General features: G+C 44.3%; 1 protein-coding gene across 12 annotated transcripts in view; it reads left to right on the plus strand.

Annotated features, from left to right (window-relative positions):
* Window positions 1–5977: 5977 nt before the first annotated feature.
* LOC123514020 (neural-cadherin-like) overlaps window positions 5978–20000 on the plus strand; it is a 225834-nt gene continuing 211811 nt past the window's right edge. For 11 of the 12 annotated variants that reach the window (XM_045271585.1, XM_045271579.1, XM_045271583.1 and 8 more), the window contains exons 1-2: window positions 5978–6133; window positions 8060–9421. In XM_045271585.1, the coding sequence (XP_045127520.1) occupies window positions 8134–9421 (1288 nt within the window). In that variant the 5' untranslated portion in view covers window positions 5978–6133; window positions 8060–8133. Of the gene's footprint in view, window positions 6145–8059; window positions 9422–20000 lie in introns of all 12 variants that reach the window. The other variant, XM_045271582.1, reaches the window with a different exon arrangement.

Raw genomic sequence — 20000 nt, forward strand, 5'->3', positions numbered from 1 at the left:
GTAGTAGTAGTAGTAGTAGTAGTAGTAGTAGTAGTAGTAGTAGTAGCAGCAGCAGCAGCAGCAGCAGCAGTAGCAGCAACATCAGTGCTATAGTAAGTGGGCACATTGACAAGAGTTCGTGAAGGGGGTGTGAAGCAAGGTAGGGAAAAGCTAGTGGTGGTGGTGGTGGGTGGACGGCCTGCGCGTGGGGTGCATGGATGGTGAGGAAGGAAGGAGAGCCCCGGGCTATGTGCTGAGGCTCGATGCTGACGTCATATTCTCCTCTGACACCACTTACAGCACCTCAATCTTCACCCGACCCACCGCCGCCCCCGCCAGCATAGTCACGCCACCACCACCAGCGCCACCAAAACCTTTACGTGTATCCCCCGTCATTTCCTGCAGTATGACTCCCCACTCCCCTTTCTCTCTCTCTCTCTCTCTCTCTCTCTCTCTCTCTCTCTCTCTCTCTCTCTCTCTCTCTGGCCTTGAGTTCTTCCTTTCTTCAATCACCTAAACACTTCCTTTGTGCCGTGTCTGTCGCACCCTCCACCACCATTACTATCACCACCACTATCACCATCACCGCCCATCCACTCCCTACATCCTCCTCCGTGATCACGCCACGCCCATTGTCACTTCCCAGCCCCACTAAACTAACCTTCCCTTCTCTATCTAAGTACTGCTCAGCTAACTCTTTTCAATATCCACCGTCTCATATTTGTAACGTGAGCCCTCCATTTCTTGCTTTTATCCTGTTATTGCATGTCCAGGTTACTTCACAAGCAGCAACCCACCAACACAGCCTCACATGATACCCCCAGACCCTTGCCGGCCACCCAACACTGCCTCCTGCATTTATGAAGGTCGTTTTGCGCAAATAAAGGCGATGAAAGGAAAGGAAATGAAAGGAAGTGAAAGGAAAGGAATAAGGTACAAGCAGTAGTTCAAGAGAGAGAGAGAGAGAGAGAGAGAGAGAGAGAGAGAGAATATTTCCTTCTTTACCTTGCTTCGTTGTTTCACATTCTCTCCACACCCTTTTCTCTTTTTATTCCTCCCTTTGCTTCCTCTGACTTTGCACCCTCCCTCTCTCTTTCTCTTCTCCTCCTCCTCCTCATTAACGTCAGATACATGGGGTTTAACGTGCACTTGCGAAATTTACTTCTTTTAATATAATGTCGCACATAATACTGCCGCCGCCGCCGCCACCACCACCACCATCATGGCGCCCTGCTGATTATGCGAGTATCTTTAATGTTTTTTTGAAAATTTGTTTTGTATATACGCCATCAATGATGTTAATGATGATGATGATGATGATGATGATGATGTGTGTGTGTGTGTGTGTGTGTGTGTGTGTGTGTGTGTGTGTGTGTGTGTGTGTGTGTGTGTGTGTGTGTGTGTGTGTGCTCGCGCAATATTTTGTTTAAGTATTTCGCTAAAATCTGTTAACTTTACCTATGTGTACTTGTGTGTAATATTTTGCTTAAGCACCTTGGTAAAACCTGTTAGCTTTACTCGCTAAACTATACGCTTCCCTCAGGCGATGAGAAAGCACCTACCCCATGCTGAGAGCAGTGATTGAGAGAGAGAGAGAGAGAGGTGGGGGGGGGGACTGTAAATGATTACCGAATAGTTTACTGAAAATATTGGTATGTAAATATACTTCTCTGATGTATCTCAAACCATGCAAGATACATTGTTGCTCAGTGACAGTCGCTCAGCAAATCCAACGACTGTTTCGCAAAAGTCCCTCAACAACTGCATGAACATCAAATTTGGTATATTGCTGACATATTGAGCGACTGTTTCCCAACCATCCAGATATAATGCACTTTGGTACTAGGCACAGGATTGCCACCTCCATTCCAAAAGAAAGAAAAAAAAATAAATAAAATAAGATAAATAGATAAATAAAATGAAATGAAATAAATGAAAATGAAAATAATAATAATGATAATAATAATAATAATAATAATAATAATGATAATAATGATAATAATAATAATAATAATAATAATAATAAAACAAAATGAAAAAAGAAAAAAATGAATAAATAAATGAATGAATATACGGAACGCAGTAAAAGTGAAGCAGTGCATGGTGGCGAGTGGAGAGAGCCCATCTCTCACCGGAACTTGAAGGTAAGTTTTTCCATAAGTATCCTGTATCAGGGGAAATTGAAGGTTATCTGGACTAAATATGAGGTATATTTCAGAAAACATCAGTTGAGTTGTTAGTAACACATTATTGAAGGCGTGAATCATCAGCTTTCCATTCTTGTCGCTTTTTTTTTGAGGCGCATCTGCTTCTTCGTCTTTTTTGGGGAAGGAGGGAGTCGAGACAACCTGAAGAGGTAATCCATTGTTCAGTATTACCTATCAGAACTTAGACATGACGCAGCAGCACCGTTCTCCACCCGTGACAGCCGTTATAAAAAAAAAAAAAAAAAAAAAATATATATATATATATATATATATATATATATATATATATATATATATATATATATATATATATATATATATATAGTGGTGGAGGACAGTAGATGATGGAAGGAGAGACATTACAAAGCATACTTATCATGTATATATATATATATATATATATATATATATATATATATATATATATATATATATATATATATATATATATATTTATTTATTTATTTATTTATTTATTTATTATTTTTTTTATGTTAAGGCTCATAGCGCCTGTAGGCACACTTGAAGAGTACGTAGGAAGCGCTGTTCAGCTTCCGCCCATTAGTGGCGCAGGCAATTTTGTTTATAGTGGTACCCATAGTAGAGGCCATATCACCACCCAAGCTCATCTTGGATGTAACCACCTAGAACCTGGATATCATAGTGACACGTAGGTAACTTTAAACCACTCAACGACCCCTAACAAACTCATATTTTTGTTAAATATTTATGGATTTGACTCAATATTTGTTCATGATCATTTTGAATTAATGATTTTATAGACTTGACTATTCATACAGGCTAATCGGAAGAAATAGCGTTCCGTATTGGTTAAAAACGGAACGCAACATTTCACTTATCAATATAGAACGATTCCGTATTTTGAGGGACAGGTGGCCTAATGCCTCATCATATCACAATTTACTCTGATAACGTTTTAAGTATATAATGTCCACTGATAATCCTTCCGGTGTATAAAACTCAGAGACGTGTTATTTTGTGAGTCTTTCTACGTAAGTACAGTGTCGTCATAACATACATACAAGAACCTGCAGCATCATGACAGGGTGACTCAGGCCTTATTCACATGATCACGAGTGACTTAACCCGCGAGTGTGGCCGTAGTTGCTGTGTCATAATGGCGGTGGCGAGTGACGCATACGACCCGTGAAAGCATCATAGGCTAAGTGATTACACCACAAGGCGCGCATAACACCCACGAAAGCAATGTAACACTGTGGAAAGCACCATGTTAGTCTCATTCACCGTACGGTTAACACTACAAACATCACATTAGGTACCATTCCAGGGACATTTACATCTTCCCTTTAAACAATAGTATCCGTATATTACACATTTCTCTCCCTTTATAGATTGTAATGTTTGCTATAATACTATAGTAAATGAAGCGTGGTGTAGTTAAATCAAACGGCCGAGTGAGGAGTGTCGACCTATAGTGTGGCTGAGGAGGGCTGTCAGAAGCATGGTGTGTCACGTGTGAGTCCAGAAAAAGAAGTGATGATCAGTTAGCATAAGAATGGTTTATGTTTTTTTTTTTTTATTTATGAATCTGTTTATCCTTTACATTTGGATAAGACTAACTGTAAATATGGGTAATCAGCATGTAATGAAATGCATTGGTTATAAGGTTTTAACATACAAATAATAACTATAGTGCGGATAGTAATACACCTATATTATTTATCTTGTGTTTCTTGCCAACAGGTAATTTCCTATTGTTAAAAAAAGAAAAGCTGCAATAATACAAGAGAAACAGTCAAAGTTGTGGATGCATATAATAAACACAAAACATTTTCGTAGCTTGCAATAAGATTTGAATAATTATTATAGTTACCGAAGAAATCCGTTTTCTATTCATTCTCACTGATTGTAGCGGATTCTCAAACAGTTCCATATGAAGTCCTTGCATTAGGCATTAGGCGAGGATAGAGCGGTAAATGTTGGATGTTATATATCAATTAATGGTAAAAAAAATTATATATATATATATATATATATATATATATATATATATATATATATATATATATATATATATTAGATTTGTTGGAATTAGTTTGTTACTCTATAAAAAGATTTACAGGCAAAACTATAATAGGACAAATAAGTTCTCATTTTCCTCGTTTCCTACCCTTTCCTTACACACACACACACACACACACACACACACACACACACACACACACACACACACACACTGTAATAATAATAATAATAATAATAATAATAATAATAATAATAGCAATAATGGTAATGATTACAATAATACATACGTGTCAAGTCTTGTTTTTTTTTTTTTTTGCATAAATCTTACGTAATTTCTATGATTTTCAAGTCTTATGGCATAAATTGAAAATCTTACGTTTTTTCTCCGTAAACGACTTTTTTTAATGTGCTTGTGTTAACCTTCTCAGTACCATGACACGTTTCCATATTCATTATGCTTACTACATGGTGATTAGAATAGTGAAGACTGGCCATTAATCTTCTGACTTCGATAGACCTCTCCTAATGCAAATCAAATAATCTAATCATACCCGAAACTCGTGGGAAAAATGAGTCTCAGTACTGAAGGGTTAAACAATTTGAAATAAATTCCCATTCTGAAGTGATGAAGGTACTGTTGTACACAATGTAAACACATGACACAGTATGAACACAGCATAATGAAAAATAGTAATATTAACAAGAACTTTTGTAAACTACATCCTGTTTTTCATTATGTGGTATTCATAGTGTTTACATTGTGTTTTCATTCTGCATTTGTTTGAAAACAAATATATATTGAATGACAAAAATATGATTTTCTTATGATTCAATTACCGTTTTATAAACAAACTTATGGTCTCTAGCGCAAAATCTTACGGCAAGACACCACAGTAGCTTGACAGGTATAATAACAATGGTATTGTTATTATTACTCTCTCTCTCTCTCTCTCTTAGTTCAGGTTTTCCACCATTACAAAGAGGCGTTAGATTTAAAAATCCATACAAAGTGAGGGTCGTCGGGGCAAAGGCTGTGCACTACTGCTTAATTGTGCGTACAATAATACTTATTTTTAGCGCTGTTTTTTAACGTTTTTCGGGACTGTCTGGGTCCTTCCTTTGTTTATCGGTTAACGCATACCTGTACTTCCTTTTTAAGCTAACGACTCCGAACATGATCTAGTCAGCGTTAAGAGAGAAGAAAAGCAGTCCGTCTTTCTTTTCACTCGTCATGGAGCACGGCCACCTTCATTTGTTTATTTAGTGCGACAACTGTGGCCGTTGTTTAAAAAGTGAGGTAGGCGGTCCAGCAGCAGGTGCCCGCCAGGTCTTTGATCCGGGAGGTGGCGGTCTTAACCTGCCTCCCCTCCCTCTTCTTCCCACCCCCTTTCCTCCTTCCCTCCCTCCGACTTCTCCATAGTAGCTCTTCCACTCGTTGTTCCGCCGCTTCTTCTCCTCAGAATTGGTCTTACTTATTGATCGTTTTGGTGTGGATGTAAGACGTTCATTATAGCTATTTGACTTTTCATATTATTAGATTAACGTAATGATTAGGTGGTAAAATATTGACGTGTCTATATAAAAATCCCTGAATGAGTTCACTCTGCGCGCATTTGGCACATGCGCGGCGGCGGCAATCGATGGGGGAGACTTGCAGTACCTTATCGTAGTTTTCTGTCTTGTGGGCTGCCTACTATCTCACCCAATTTTGCCTCGTGATAGCGTGACGACTAAACAAAGTGCAGAAGTCCTTACATAGAATGATGACTCCCTAATCATCTCGTTAAAAGTAGAAAACAGAGAGAAGAGTGCACCTGCGCGGAGGCTGCGGGGCGGCGGTGAGGAGGGAAGAACAGCCGCTGCTCTACCAAACGGTCATGGCTGAGTGTGGTGGTCGGGTGTTGTGAGACGCGCTCCCCACTTTTTCAAGATACTTTGCGGTGAGTGATGAGTGAGTTCTCTCTCCTTATTGAAAAGAGGGAGTGAAAGACGTGTTTGAAGTGCCTCTGTGATCGAACGGTGGATTGTAGTCGTGATGGTGGACTGAGCGAGTCAAACATCGGTGGAGGCAGGAAGGTTGCTTTACCTGGTGTGGTTGTCACCTTGTGTTGGGCCGGAGTGGTGACCAGGAAGGAGAGGTACTACTTGACTAACTGAAGGAAACTAGAACCATGAAGGGTAAACTGTATACCAAGACATATGTGAAGTGAACAAGGACTGATTAAAAGGACTGGGTGAATTTGGAGGTATTGAGTGGTAGGGGAGAGAGAGAAAGGGGTGGGCAGGAGAAGCCGAGGTAATACTACACCAAGAGAAGGAGTGTAAGAGGCAGTGCACATGAGGAATTAGGAGGGAAATGATGAAAATATTGTAGTAAAGTTTGGTGTTGATGCGAGGCTAAGATGAAGGATAGGAGGTGTGTGCAACAAAGCAGGCAGTGTAGGGTGTTGGGCACGGTGCTGTTTACCGGTGTTCAGGTAATTCGTTAGTATTACTGAATTACATCCAGGACTTTAAGGTACTAGACCCGCTTCCTTTGTTTGATAGATCCTGATTTGTGCAGGGATGGCGGCCCTGCTGCACCGGCGGCAGAGGCTTCACGTCGTGGAGGCTTAGCGGTGTCACGGGCACAGGTGTGGACGGGGCTAGTGGAGTGGTGATTGTAACGCACCCGAGGAGGTTCCAGCTCCTCAGTATATGTCGGGAGTTTATTGAAATGTTCAGGATTTTATGAAGGATTGATGGTTCCTTCTGGTTACCTTCCTGCTGGGTACACACACACACACACACACACACACACACACACACACACACATATATATATATATATATATATATATATATATATATATATATATATATATAGTACACACATATATATACAGTACACACACACACACACACACACACACACACACACACACACACACACACACACACACACACACACACACACACACACACACACACACACACACACACACACACACACACACACACACACACACACACACACACACACACACACACACACACACACACACACACACACACACACACGGGTACATATATATATATATATATATATATATATATATATATATATATATATATATATATATATATATACATACATTCATAGATACACACACACACACACACACACACACACACACACACACACACACACACACACACACACACACACACACACGGATACATAAATATACATACACACATATTCATAGATACACACACACACACACACACACACACACACACACACACACACACACATATATATATATATATATATATATATATATATATATATATATATATATATATATATAACAACACGCTCACAACCACACGCACGCGCGCGCTCACACACACACACACACACACACACACACACACACACACACACACACACACACACACACACACACACACACACACCCTAAATGTTTGATAACGATCGGCGCTCCAAGTGAACCACCAATTACCATCACACATAATGAGCTGAGCAACTGATGGATATTAATTGGTAGTTTCCCAAGTGATTGGTAATGCATCTTTGTCTAAGCTTGTAAAAAAAAAGTCATTTGGATGTTTGTTCATATAGAGCAGTGATGAGGTAGTAGCTGTAATAGGAAGTTGCGTTGACTGAACACGAGTGGTGGCGATGTTGTTAGAGTAGGTAGTGAGGTGTAGTCACCTGCATGCCGACGTTTCCTGTAGGGAGGGAGAGGAACGGGCTCGAATGAGTCATGGTGTCATTATAGAGGCGACGGGAGTCTTGCCGCCCGCTTAGTCTGTGGTTTAGATGGGCGTGTTTGGTAATGTGTTGCCTTGTGTTGCAGGTTGTCGGCTATGAAGTGGCATGTCGGAGTGTTGACGTGTTGTGGAGTATAGCAGTGTTGCGAAGGTGGTTACAATGGTGCCGCGCGGTGTGCTGGGCCGGGTGGGGGCGGCCCTGTTGGTGATGGCGGTGTGTGTGAGTGCAGAGATGTTGCCCGAAGTGATGTACAGTGCGGCTGTGCCGCATGATGTGACCCCTGCGCATATTGTACACAAGATCAAGTTAAAAGATGGTCAAACGGTCACTAAGTTGATGGATAGTGAGTACTCAGATTATTTCGCCGCGCTGGACAACGGCGAGGTGATGACGGTTTCTCGCCTCACCCCTCTGCTGGGTCGCGTGGCTACCTTGCGTGTGGCCACAAAGTACGCCAACGGCGACACTCAGGTCTACGCCATCAGGGTGGCCATCAAGGACCACCAGACCATGCTGCGCTTCCTCAAGCCTGAGTACGATGCTTCCGTGTACGAAAACCTACCCGCCGGCACGGAACTGCAGGGCCTCGACGACCTGGAGGCCATGGGCGAGGAAGACGTAAGGTACGAGCTGCTGGGCGGCCACTCGGTGTTCGCCCTGCATCACGTGGGCGGCATCCCCACGGTGGTGACGCGCCAGGCGCTGGACCGTGAGGCTCAGGATCTGTACCGCCTGGTGCTGCGCGCCTATGACAAGGAGGGAATGGACACTGCCGAGGCAAAGATCAACGTACACATCCTGGACATGAACGACCATGCCCCTGTGTTCACCCAGAGCATGTTCTACTTCTTCGTCCCGCTCAACATTTCGCGGTTCGACAAGCTGGGTCGGGTCACTGCTCATGATGGCGACGGCGACAAGGTGGTGTACCGCCTGGCGTACCCGTCCAACATCTTTACCATCGTGCCGCAAACAGGCGAGATCATGGTGATCGAGCCGCCCGAGACGATGGTGTACGAGCTGGAGCTGGAGGCCTTCGACAAGCGCAAGCCGACTCTTTACTCAGACGTGCTGGCCAAGGCTCACATTGAATTCCGTTCCCCCAGCGACTCCCTTTTCACCGGCGAGAGCAATGACATCGAGTACGACGCCTACCCGGAACACATCGTGTCCAAACGCAGCGCCAAGAAACGCGTGAAGCGCGGCCAGCTGCGCCATACCAAGGAAATGGTCTTCTCAGAGGCTGACGGCGCCGTGGAGAAAAAGGTGGTCTTCCAGCTCGAGAAGGAAATCCAGTGGGAGACATTTAAGATCCGCGACGACAACCCGTGGGTGGAGGTGGACAGCAACGGCGCCGTCCGGGTGAAGAAGAAGTGGGACTACGAGGAGCTGGGACCTGAGAAGACCATTGACTTCTGGGTCACCATCACCAACAACGACAGAAATGGTGAATATTAGTTTGTTTTGCCCAGTCCCTCTCAAAACTTGAACTTAATATTTCTCTCCTATATCTTCTTTCTTCGTTAAGTGTTTCCCCTCTTGTTATAAACCAAAACGTATGTAATACTGTTTTCTATCTCCTCATACCGTCGTCTGAGCTGAAGGATCTGTTAAACTTTTCTGTCATTTATCTCTTCTGTAGACACCTCATGTCATAATACATCACTTCAGCTGTCTTTGTTTTGGGATTACCTCTGTCTTGTTCCATATATAGAAAAAGCTAACTAACTTTATTTGGGTCAGCTCTCTTTCTCATCTTTTGAAATGAAGGATTTGCGTGACATTTTCTTAATGGCAAACTACGGAAATGCCGCCTCTCGCCCCTCACGTTTCGCATGGAAGGGGACGAAGGAACAATCCCGCCATCACCTTGATCCTCACCCTCGACCTTTAAAAAACTCAGGCAGCGATCAAGACTGCATGAACTCGATATCGAAGCTCCAGATTGAGGATGGAGGGCGTGGGTCATGCTGGTGCCTCCACGATTCTAGAAACGACGAACAATTTTCCTGGTTTGGACTCTTGTAGGGGAAACACCAGTAGGAAATGTGTATAATTGAGAGAGGGAGAGACTTGCTTTATTACCGTATCCTTCAACGACCTTGCACTAAAGCCTGGGGGGGGGGGAGGCGTGGGATAGGGTGTTAGAGAAGGCTGATTGTGTTAATATGCACAACGTAACTTTACTACACTAGCATGGTTAGGGGTGGGGCGTAGTGGGGAGTGAGGAAAGGGGAGGAGATAACTGACACATTGCTGAGGAGGGAGATGCATAGTTAGTCTTTTTTAACGTTATTTGATATCCTGAGAACACACTCACTTATCTGTACATATTACACACAGACACACGTTCGCGCTCTCACTCACTCACATCCATCACAGGAGTCAGAACTAAACCGCCTTGAGTGGATGGGATGAGTCACGTATTAAACTAGTTACGCGGAGAATAAGTGTGTGAGAGAGCGGCTGGTCCCGAGAGAGAGAGAGAGAGAGAGAGAGAGAGAGAGAGAGAGAGAGAATGGATTAAGTTTTATCAAATTAGTATTACTTCAAAGCTTTTGCGCGGAGAGAGAGAGAGAGAGAGAGAGAGAGAGAGAGAGAGAGAGAGAGAGAGAGAGAGAGAGAACTCATGACGGTGGCTGGAGGAGGAAGAGGAGGAGGAGGAGGAGGAGAAGGAGAAGGAGAAGGAAGAAGCTCATTGCATTAACCTTCCATCAACATTGAAAAGGTGGATGGCCTGAAGATTATCGGCCGGAAGAGGGATGAAAATTATCTTCGATGCGAGGAAAGAGAAAGAGAAGAAAGAAAAAAAAAACATTCTCGCTGTTTATTCTGATTTAAGAGTATTGGATACGTACCAGAAATTTTGGGATTAAAATGAGGAGGCCAAGAGAAAAGGTGCAAATTGGCTTGGATAGAAAGAGAGAAACAATGAGACTGGAGATGATGAAGGGCGTCTGTCTGTCTGTGTGTCTGACTGTCTGGCGGGCTGGATGGCTGTTTTGGCGCCTGTCTGCAGGAGTGTCTGTGAGGAAGCTTTAGTGATGGACAGAGACACAGGAGGAGGAGGAGGAGGAGGAGGAGGAGGTGGTGGTGGTGGTGGTGGTGGTGGAAGTGGTGTGGGGAGGGTGTAGTGATAGATATAGACAGAAAGGAGGAGGAGGAGGAGAAAGGGTTACTGTTAGGAGTGTTAGTGGTGGACAGACACGCAGGAGGAGGAAGAAGAGGATGTAGTGATTGGAATAGACAGCCAGGAGGAGGAGGTGGAGGAGAATGAAAAGGATCTAGTGATGGGTCAAGTGACGACATCCTTCAGGAATTTCCCGCTGTTACCTGTGTTGAGAGAGAGAGAGAGAGAGAGAGAGAGAGAGAGAGGTGGGTCAGGTGGTGTAAGGGAGACATGATGCAACATAGGGAAGGAGAGAGGGAGGGAGGGAGGGAGACAGTCAGTGGAGGTACTTGTTTAGATGCATTTTTATTGATTATTCGTCATTTTTGTTTTCGAGTCTTTATTAGTGTAGAGTGATGGTTTGTTTGTGGTGTGTGTGTGTGTGTGTGTTGTTGTTTTTGGTGGTGGTGGTGGTGGTGGTGGTGGTGATAGTGGTATTATTTATCAGTACAGGCGAAAATAAACGACACGACGGGTGTTGGTACACACACACACACACACACACTGATACGGACACACCCAGACACGTGTGCAGGGAAGGGGACGCGACACTAGACTCCTCCTCCTCCTCCTCCTCCTCCTCCTCCTCCTCCTCCTCCTCCTCCTCCTCCTCCTCCTCCTCTTGCGGCTCTCTCTCTCTTTATACCTCCCCATTCCTTAGCAAAAATAACAACAATAATAAATATTTCTCCACTCAATAAACTTCCATAAGAAAGAATTACAAACATTTCCTGTACCACCACCACCACCATCATTACCATCACCGCCACCGCCACCACCACCACCACCACCACCACCACCACATCACGCAATCCTCCGTATCATCACACCATCATCATCATTATCACCACCGCAAGCACTAAGAAGCCAAGTAGCAGCAACAATAGTAGTAGTAGTAGTAGTAGAAACAGTAGTAGTGGTGGTGGCGGTGGTGGTAGTAGTGGTGGTGGTGGCGCTGGGAGTAGTAGTAGTAGTAGTAGTAGATGGTGGTGGTGGTGGTGGTGGTGCTAGTAGTTGTGGTGGTGGTAGTAGTAGTAGTAGTAGTAGTAGTAGTAGCGTGACGGAGGAGCGGATGCGTGTGAGGGCGGGGACAGGGAAGATCATGAGAGAGAGAGAGGGAGAGGGGAGGGAGGGACCCGACTTCTCTATAACCTTCCCTTGCCAGCCAGGTAACTCACGTGAGCCGCACTGTAAATCACAAACCAAGAAGGGAAGAAGAGAAGGAGAGAGAACCTGTCCCTTAACCTCCTCCTCCTCCTCCTCCTCCTGCTCCTCCTCGCTCTAAAGACACTGACTCTTGCTTATTCGGTCACGTGGAGGAAGGGAGGAAGACACGAGGAGGAGGAGGAGGAGGAGAAGGGAAACAGGCGTTGTGTGAGTAAGAGGAGGAGGAGGAGTAGAAGGGAAACGGGCGTTGTGTGACTAAGAGGAGGAGGAGGAGGAGGATGAAATGGAAGTGAAAATGTAAAGCAACTCACAGTATTCGAGAAAGATTACAATGCCAGATGGAAAAGAGGAAGACGAGGAGGTGGAAGGAAGAAGGAAGGTTTTTTTCTTTTCTTTTTTCTTTTTCCCACATTAAAATAAAATCAGGACTCGTCAGGAAGGTTCACACACACACACACACACACACACACACACACACACACACACACACACACACACACACACACACACACACACACACCAAAGATTCCCTGAGGGCCGGATCCACCCCATTTTCCCTCCCCTCCCTCTCTCCCTCCCTCTTCCTACACCTGCGGCGGTGGCAGAGAGAGAGAGAGAGAGAGAGAGAGAGAGAGAGCAGTCGTGTGAATGCAGCCTGTCACTGATGCATAGAGAGAGAGAGAGAGAGAGAGAGAGAGAGAGAGAGAGAGAGAGAGAGAGAGAGAGAGAGAGAGACTGCACACACAGACATACGCTTCATTAATCTGCATAATTTAGTGATGGGAGAGAAAGGGTACGGCAGTCAGCAATGCACGGACCCAGACAAGCCGAGCCGAGCCGAGCCGAGCCGAGCCGAGCCGAGCCAAGCCGAGCCGTATCCAGCAAGCACGTCCGGAGAGGAGAGTCCGTTGTGAGTGTTGCGTCACTCTTATATAGCCAGCCAGTTTAGTCGGTTGAGTTTATACCTTAGTCAGTCGTAATGATGATTTATTTTATTTATTTGTTTTATGTCAGGTCACTCAGTCATACAGTTAATAAATATAACTTGCGATATCTTTTCTCACTTGTCAGTCCAGCCCAGTCGAGTTATAGTCTGGAAATAGATAGGCGTGGTTTATATAGAGAGTAACCACGTGTAGGTCTGTCTGGTGGCCTCCTGCAGTCTTTCTTGTCTTCAGTTCAGTCAGTCTGGTGGAAATTTATCGGCATGTTTTTTGTCTAGTCTGATGGCTTCTTGTTAGTAGCTTCCCTTGTACATTCCAAACCTGTTCTGTTAGGCTGTTTCATGAAGGGAATGGAAGTTTACTTAAGCAAGGAATAATGGACGTGCTAAAGTCTGGAACCTCCTACCTGCTTCTGTATTTTCAATCTGCCTGTTTTACTTGAGCTCATTTAAGAGGGAGGTTTCCTGTCTATCCCGTATTTCTGGCTAACTCTCTCGGGCCTGCTCGGGTACTGGCATCTAAGTGGACTTTTTTTTTTTTTTATTTAGTCGTTTTCTTACCTTTGGCTAGATTCCCTCTCTTACATTAAACAAAAGAATAGAGCTCGCTTCCCGCTTGCCTTGGATACTAGCTATGATAGGAGACGAAGGAGGGAGTGCTGCCTGTCCTCGTACCCTCCCTCCCTCCCTCCCTCCCTGCCTCCGTGTTGCGCTTCTCGTATTTCACACCTGGTTAGGGGAGTGGCTGTGGTTTTGCCGTCTATTCTTGTAGGGATTAGTAAGAGTGTGGAACAACTACTGAGAGAATTGAAGTTGGGGAAGGCAAGAATTGTAGACGAAGTGAGAGGTGATTGTGGAGTTTTAATGTTTGTGTCGTTTACGTTAATGAAATAATAACAATACACGATGAAAAATTGAAGCGATTAAGAAAAGAATAGGTGAAATAGATATGGTTGTTGAAATATTACTGTTTACTTTGAAATAGATAAAGAAAATAGATGAAATAATTGAGATGATTGTTGAAATATTTGTTTACTCTTGTTTACGAAAAAATGAAACAAAAGAATAAAGTTGTAGAATTAAAGAGAAATGGAAGAAAAGAAGATAAAATTATTGAGGGTTTGCTGTAAAATAGATGTATGAGAGAAATAAATGGATAAGGAGTAAAGGATATAATGAGAAAAATGAACACAAAAATGAAAAAAAATATATGATTAACTCCACCAGACTGTTGATTTGTTGATCTATAATTGTACTTAATGTCGCATACTTAGTTAGAGTGCATTCCCTTAGCTTAGTGCACGTACCAGTTATTGACATGTGATACGTGCAAGAAATTATAGCCATTAATTTTTGTCTTCAGTGTGTGTGTGTGTGTGTGTGTGTGTGTGTGTGTGTGTGTGTGTGTGTGTGTGTGTTTACGAGATCCGTGATTCCAGTTATATTTTATTTATGTTTATTATTCTGACCTTTAACATGGGCATAAAAGTTGTACCCAATTTCTCTCTCTCTCTCTCTCTCTCTCTCTCTCTCTCTCTCTCTCTCTCTCTCTCTCTCTCTCTCAGGTTTCCTAATTAGCCAAAGTTTGCCTCGTCATAATTGCGTCTTGTGGTGTTTGTCCTTCTTCTCTTCCTTCTCTCTCTCTCTCTCTCCTCTCTCTCTCTCTCTCTCTCTCTCTCTCTCTCTCTCTCTCTCTCTCTCTCTCTCTCTCTCTCTCTCTCTCTCTCTCTCTCTCTCTCTCTCTCTCTCTCTCTCTCTCTCTCTCTCTCTCTCTCTCTTTCAGTTCCTTCCCCTCATGACCGCTTCATCTCCCTGACTCTCTTACTCTCCCCTTTACTCTGCCTCCAGTTTTCCTTCCTCCTGTCTCCCTTTCCTTTTTTTTTTTTTCCTCGTCTCCTTTCTTCTTTTCGGTTTTCCATCTTATGTTTTTCTTTCGTTAATTTTGTTTTCCTCCTTTTCCTCCTTCAGTTTCTTTTCCCACGTCTTTCTCTTGATCCTGTTCTATCTCTCCTTCCTCTTGTGGTTTTTTCTTTCTTTCTTTCTTTTTCTTTCTTTTTCCTTCCTTTCCTTCCTTCCTTCCTTCCTTCCTTCCTTCATTAATTGTTTCCTTCTTGGCTTCCTTCCTACCTTCCTTCTTTCTTTCTTTCTTTCATTTTCTTTCTTCCTTTCTTCTTCCCTCATTTATTGTTTCTTTGCGGTCTTCCTTCCTTCCCTCGCTTCATCTTTCCTTCCGTTCTCCCCTCCTCCTCCTCCTCCTCCTCCTCCTCCCAGTTTCCCCTCTCTTTCCATCCCCTCTTCCCCTCATGTTCAACCAGCAAATTCCTTTCCCCTCCTTACGGTACTTTGACATCCTCCCCTTCCCCTTTTTCACCCCTTCCTTTCCTCCCCTTCTCTTCTCTTTCTCGTTATTATATTTCCCCTTCCCATACCTCCCATTCCCATCAGTGTGAACCTCCCACCCATACATTCCCATCCTTATCTACCTCCCCCTCTCTCTCTCTCTCTCTCTCAGCTTTTCCTCCTTTTTCTGTTTTTCCGGCTCAAGTAAAAGAAAAAAATAGATCCTCCTCCTCCTCCTCCTCCTCCTCCTCCTCCTCCTCCTCCTCCTCCTCCTCCTCCTCCTCCTCCTCCTCGGGAATGAAGACAACGAGGGGTCAGAGGAAAGGGAGAGAAACCACTTCTATGCATAATAATTCTTTTTAGTTAGGCCTATATGTTGTTGTCTCCTCCTCCTCCTCTTCCTCTTCCTCCTCCTCGTCCTCTTCCTCTTCCTCTTCTCTTCCTCTTCCTCTTATTCTCTCCTCTTCCTCCTATTTCCTCCTCCTCCTCCTCCTCTTCTTCTTCTTCTTCTTCTTCTTCTTCTTCTTCTTCTTCTTCTTCTTCTTCTTCTTTCTTTTCTTCTTCTTCTTCTTCTTCTTCTTCTTCTTCTTCTTCTTCTTCTTCTTCATGGCGAATGCTTTTATTTCCTTTTTTACGTCTAGTTTTCATTTTCTTCTTCAGTTCTTCTCTCTATCCTTCATTCCATCTTTCTCTTCTCCCATTCCATCTTCTCTTTCCTTCCATCTCCTCCTCTCCTTGTGTCTCCTCTGTCTCCTATCTCCTCCCCTCCTTCCATCTTCTCCTCTTCTCCTATCTTCTCCCCTCCTTCCATCTTCTCCTCTCCTATCACCTCTTTTTCTATATCCTCTTCTCCCCTCCATTTTGATTAGTTGTGTGATAAATGAAGAGAGGAGGGAGGGAGGAAGGGAGGGAATGCCGGGAGAGAAGAGAGAAGGTAGGAGAGATGGAAATGGTCTGAAGATTTGTATTTCAGTCTCTCTCTCTCTCTCTCTCTCTCTCTCTCTCTCTCTCTCTCTCTCTCTCTCTCTCTCTGGTTTAGGTAAAAATCAACTTCCTTTCGTTAAAATTGAGTGACGGAACTGTCCAGCGAGTGAAGGAAGGAAGGAAGGAATATGTGAAGAAGGAAGGAAGGAAGGAAGGAGCGAGGCAGCCCGCTGTGATGGAGGGACTGAGGGAGGAGGAGGGAAAAAATGGAGGAGCAGAGGGAAACAGATGGACGTGTGGATGGGACGTGGAGGCGTTTTGGGATGTGGAGCATTAACACGTTTCCACTTCTTCTTCTCCTTCTTCTTCGTTTTCGTTTTCGTCTTCATCGTCTTCTTGTTTTCCTGCTCCTTCTCCTCTCCTTCTTCCTGGCACTTCATCTTTATTGCTCTTTATTTGTTGTCTAATGTTCCTTCCTCTTCCTCCTCCTTCTTCCTCCTCCCGCCATCCTCCTCCTCCTCCTCCTCCTCCTCCTCCTCCTCCTCCTCCTCCTCCTCCTCCTCCTCCTCCTCCTCCTCCTTTTCGTGACATCAAGAAAGCATTGATGTAGAAAATTAAGAAGATAAATAAATATGGTCTGTCTTTTCCTTTTTCTGTCATTATGAGAGAGAGAGAGAGAGAGAGAGAGAGAGAAATGCTTTAATATATATATGTTAATGGTGGTGGTGGTGGTGGTGAGGAGTGTGGTGGGTGGAGGAGTTTTCTTTTGAGTTCTTCTGCAGGAGATTTACTGGGGACGCGGGGCAGAGAGAGAGAGAGAGAGAGAGAGAGAGAGAGAGAGAGAGAGAGAGAGAGAGAGGTAGGACCCACATGATCAATACTGTGGTGGAGTGCCGCCGGGCAGTGCCACCAGACGCCGCCGCCGCCTCACTTCCCTCTCCCCTCCCCTCTCTCTCTCTCTCTCTCTCTCTCTCTCTCTCTCTCTCTCTCTCTCTCTCTCTCTCTCTCTCTCTCTCTCTCTGATATTACCTCTCTCTCCTCTCTCTCTCCTACTGCTTCTTCATCTGCCTCCTCCTCCTCCTCTCTTCCTCTTTCTTCTCCTCTTCCTCTTCCTCCTCCTCCTCCTCTTCCTCCTCCTCCTCCTCCTCCTCCTCCTCCTCCTCCTCCTCCTCCTCCTCCAGTCAAATTGGGTGTTAATCTGTCACCAGTAATGCTGTGGATGTTGTTTAGCTTATCATTCAACTAGACTCACAACATTTACCTCTTCCTCTTTCTCTTCCTCTTCCTCTTCCTCTTCCTTTTCCTCCTCCTCCTCCTCCTCCTCCTCCTCCTCCTCCTCCTCCTCAAACCTTCTCTCTTTTCTCCACCAGAGGGAAGTCAGATTGAAGAGCTTAGAGAGTAGTGGTGGTGGTGGTGGTGGTCTTAGTGGTGGTGGTGGTGGTTGGTTTGTTTTATTTATTCATGTTTTGCTTTGGTTTTTGTTTGTTTAGTTTTGGTTTGGTGTTTTTCCTTTTGATTTTATTGATTGATTTAATTTTTTTATGTATGTGTTAGTTTCCTTTCCTTATCAAAACGCAGCACCAGACCATCTTTTTTTTTTTTTTTTTTTTTAACTAAGCAAAGCGGCGCCGCGTACCAGCACCACCACCACCACCACCACCACCACCACCACTGACTCGCTCTTCTTTAATTATAGCACATAAGTATCGCTTATTATACAAATGACGGCTTGTTTGTTGTATCTATATATGTACCCCTTGCGCTCTCTCTCTCTCTCTCTCTCTCTCTCTCTCTCTCTCTCTCTCTCTCTCTCTCTCTCTCTCTCTCTCTCTCTCTCTCTCTCTCTCTCTCTCTCTCTCTCTCTCTCTGGAGTCTCCTTACCTACTCTTCTTACTCTTGCCTTCCGTTCCCTTCCCTTTACTTCGTCTCTCACTTTGCAAAAGGAAACGTACCCTGTGTTATGAAACGACAACCGGCACACACACACACACACACACACACACACACACACACACACACACACACACACACACACACACACACACACACACACACACACACACACACACACACACACACACACGTACTCTACGCCCTCACAGTACGCCGTGAAACACAAATTTTCTCCTGCACGCCACCTTCCCGCTTAGCCACCTGCCGCAACACACACACACACACACACACACACACACACACACACACACACACACACACACAGTGACCTAACACTTTCCACACGTGAAAGGCTAAACTACAAGCTGTCTTAACACTGACACTGACGAGAGAGAGAGAGAGAGAGAGAGAGAGAGAGAGAGAGAGACACATATACACCTAAATTTTACCCCGCACGATAAGAAACAGGCTAAAAGACAGACTAACAACACACACACACACACACACACACACACACACACACACACACACACACACACACACACGGTAATTTTAGCAGCGCGACAAGTTTCCGTCCCGGGCAGCAGCGGGCGTCCCTCATTAGTGCTGTATTGATTCTGAACCAATATTGGGAATCGCCCTTCTCTTGCAACGGCGGCGAGCACGACGGTCCGATTAGCCGGAGGAGGCGCTGCTGGAGGAGGAGGAGGAGGAGGTGGTGGTGGTAGTGGTGGAGAAAAAAATACGCGAGAAAGTAATGGTTAAGGTTTTAAAGATAGAAGAGATGTGTATTAAGGATGATGGGGAAGAGTAGGAGATGGTTTTGGTTGAGAAGAAGGAGGAGGCTGTGGTTGATAGAGGAGAAGAAAAGGAGGTTAGGATATCGTAGTATTAGAAACTGAAGTATACATAAAAGGAAAAGAAAGGGAGAAAAAAAAGAAAGAGGGAGAAAGAAAAGAGAAAAGAGAGAGGAAAGGGGACGAATAATAATAATAATAATAATAATAATAATAATAATAATAAAGAAATGTATATATTGAGAGAGTAATTTAAGAAAAAACACACCACAAGAATAAAAACAAAACAAACAAACAAACAAACAAAAAACAAATAAGAATGAAACAAAACATTGCAAATGACAACAACCTTAGTGACAATCCAACACACACACACACACACACACACACACACACACACACACACACACACACACACACACACACACACACACAGTCACGGCTAGCAAGAATGACAGGTGGGCAGGCGACAGGACAGGCGGGGCGGGCTCTATGTCTGTCTGTGTGTGTGTGTGTGTGTGTGTGTGTGTGGGTGTGGGTGTGGGTGAGTGTTGCGTGCGGGCCAGCTAGGGAGGGATAGGGGTGAGGGGTGATGGGGTGGCGCCGCTTTCATCCATCTGTTTGCCTCGCTGTTTACAGGAATGTCGTTTCTTTGCGTGAGTGTCGCTGAAGTATTGTGCTGTGTCCTTTAATATTGCCCATACTGCCTGGGGACTGGGGGAATGGGGGGGGTAGAGGGAAATACTGAGAGAGAGAGAGAGAGAGAGAGAGAGAGAGTTTCGTATCTTACTTT

The sequence above is a fragment of the Portunus trituberculatus genome, chromosome 37, assembly GCF_017591435.1.
Source record: "Portunus trituberculatus isolate SZX2019 chromosome 37, ASM1759143v1, whole genome shotgun sequence".
NCBI lineage: Eukaryota > Metazoa > Arthropoda > Malacostraca > Decapoda > Portunidae > Portunus > Portunus trituberculatus.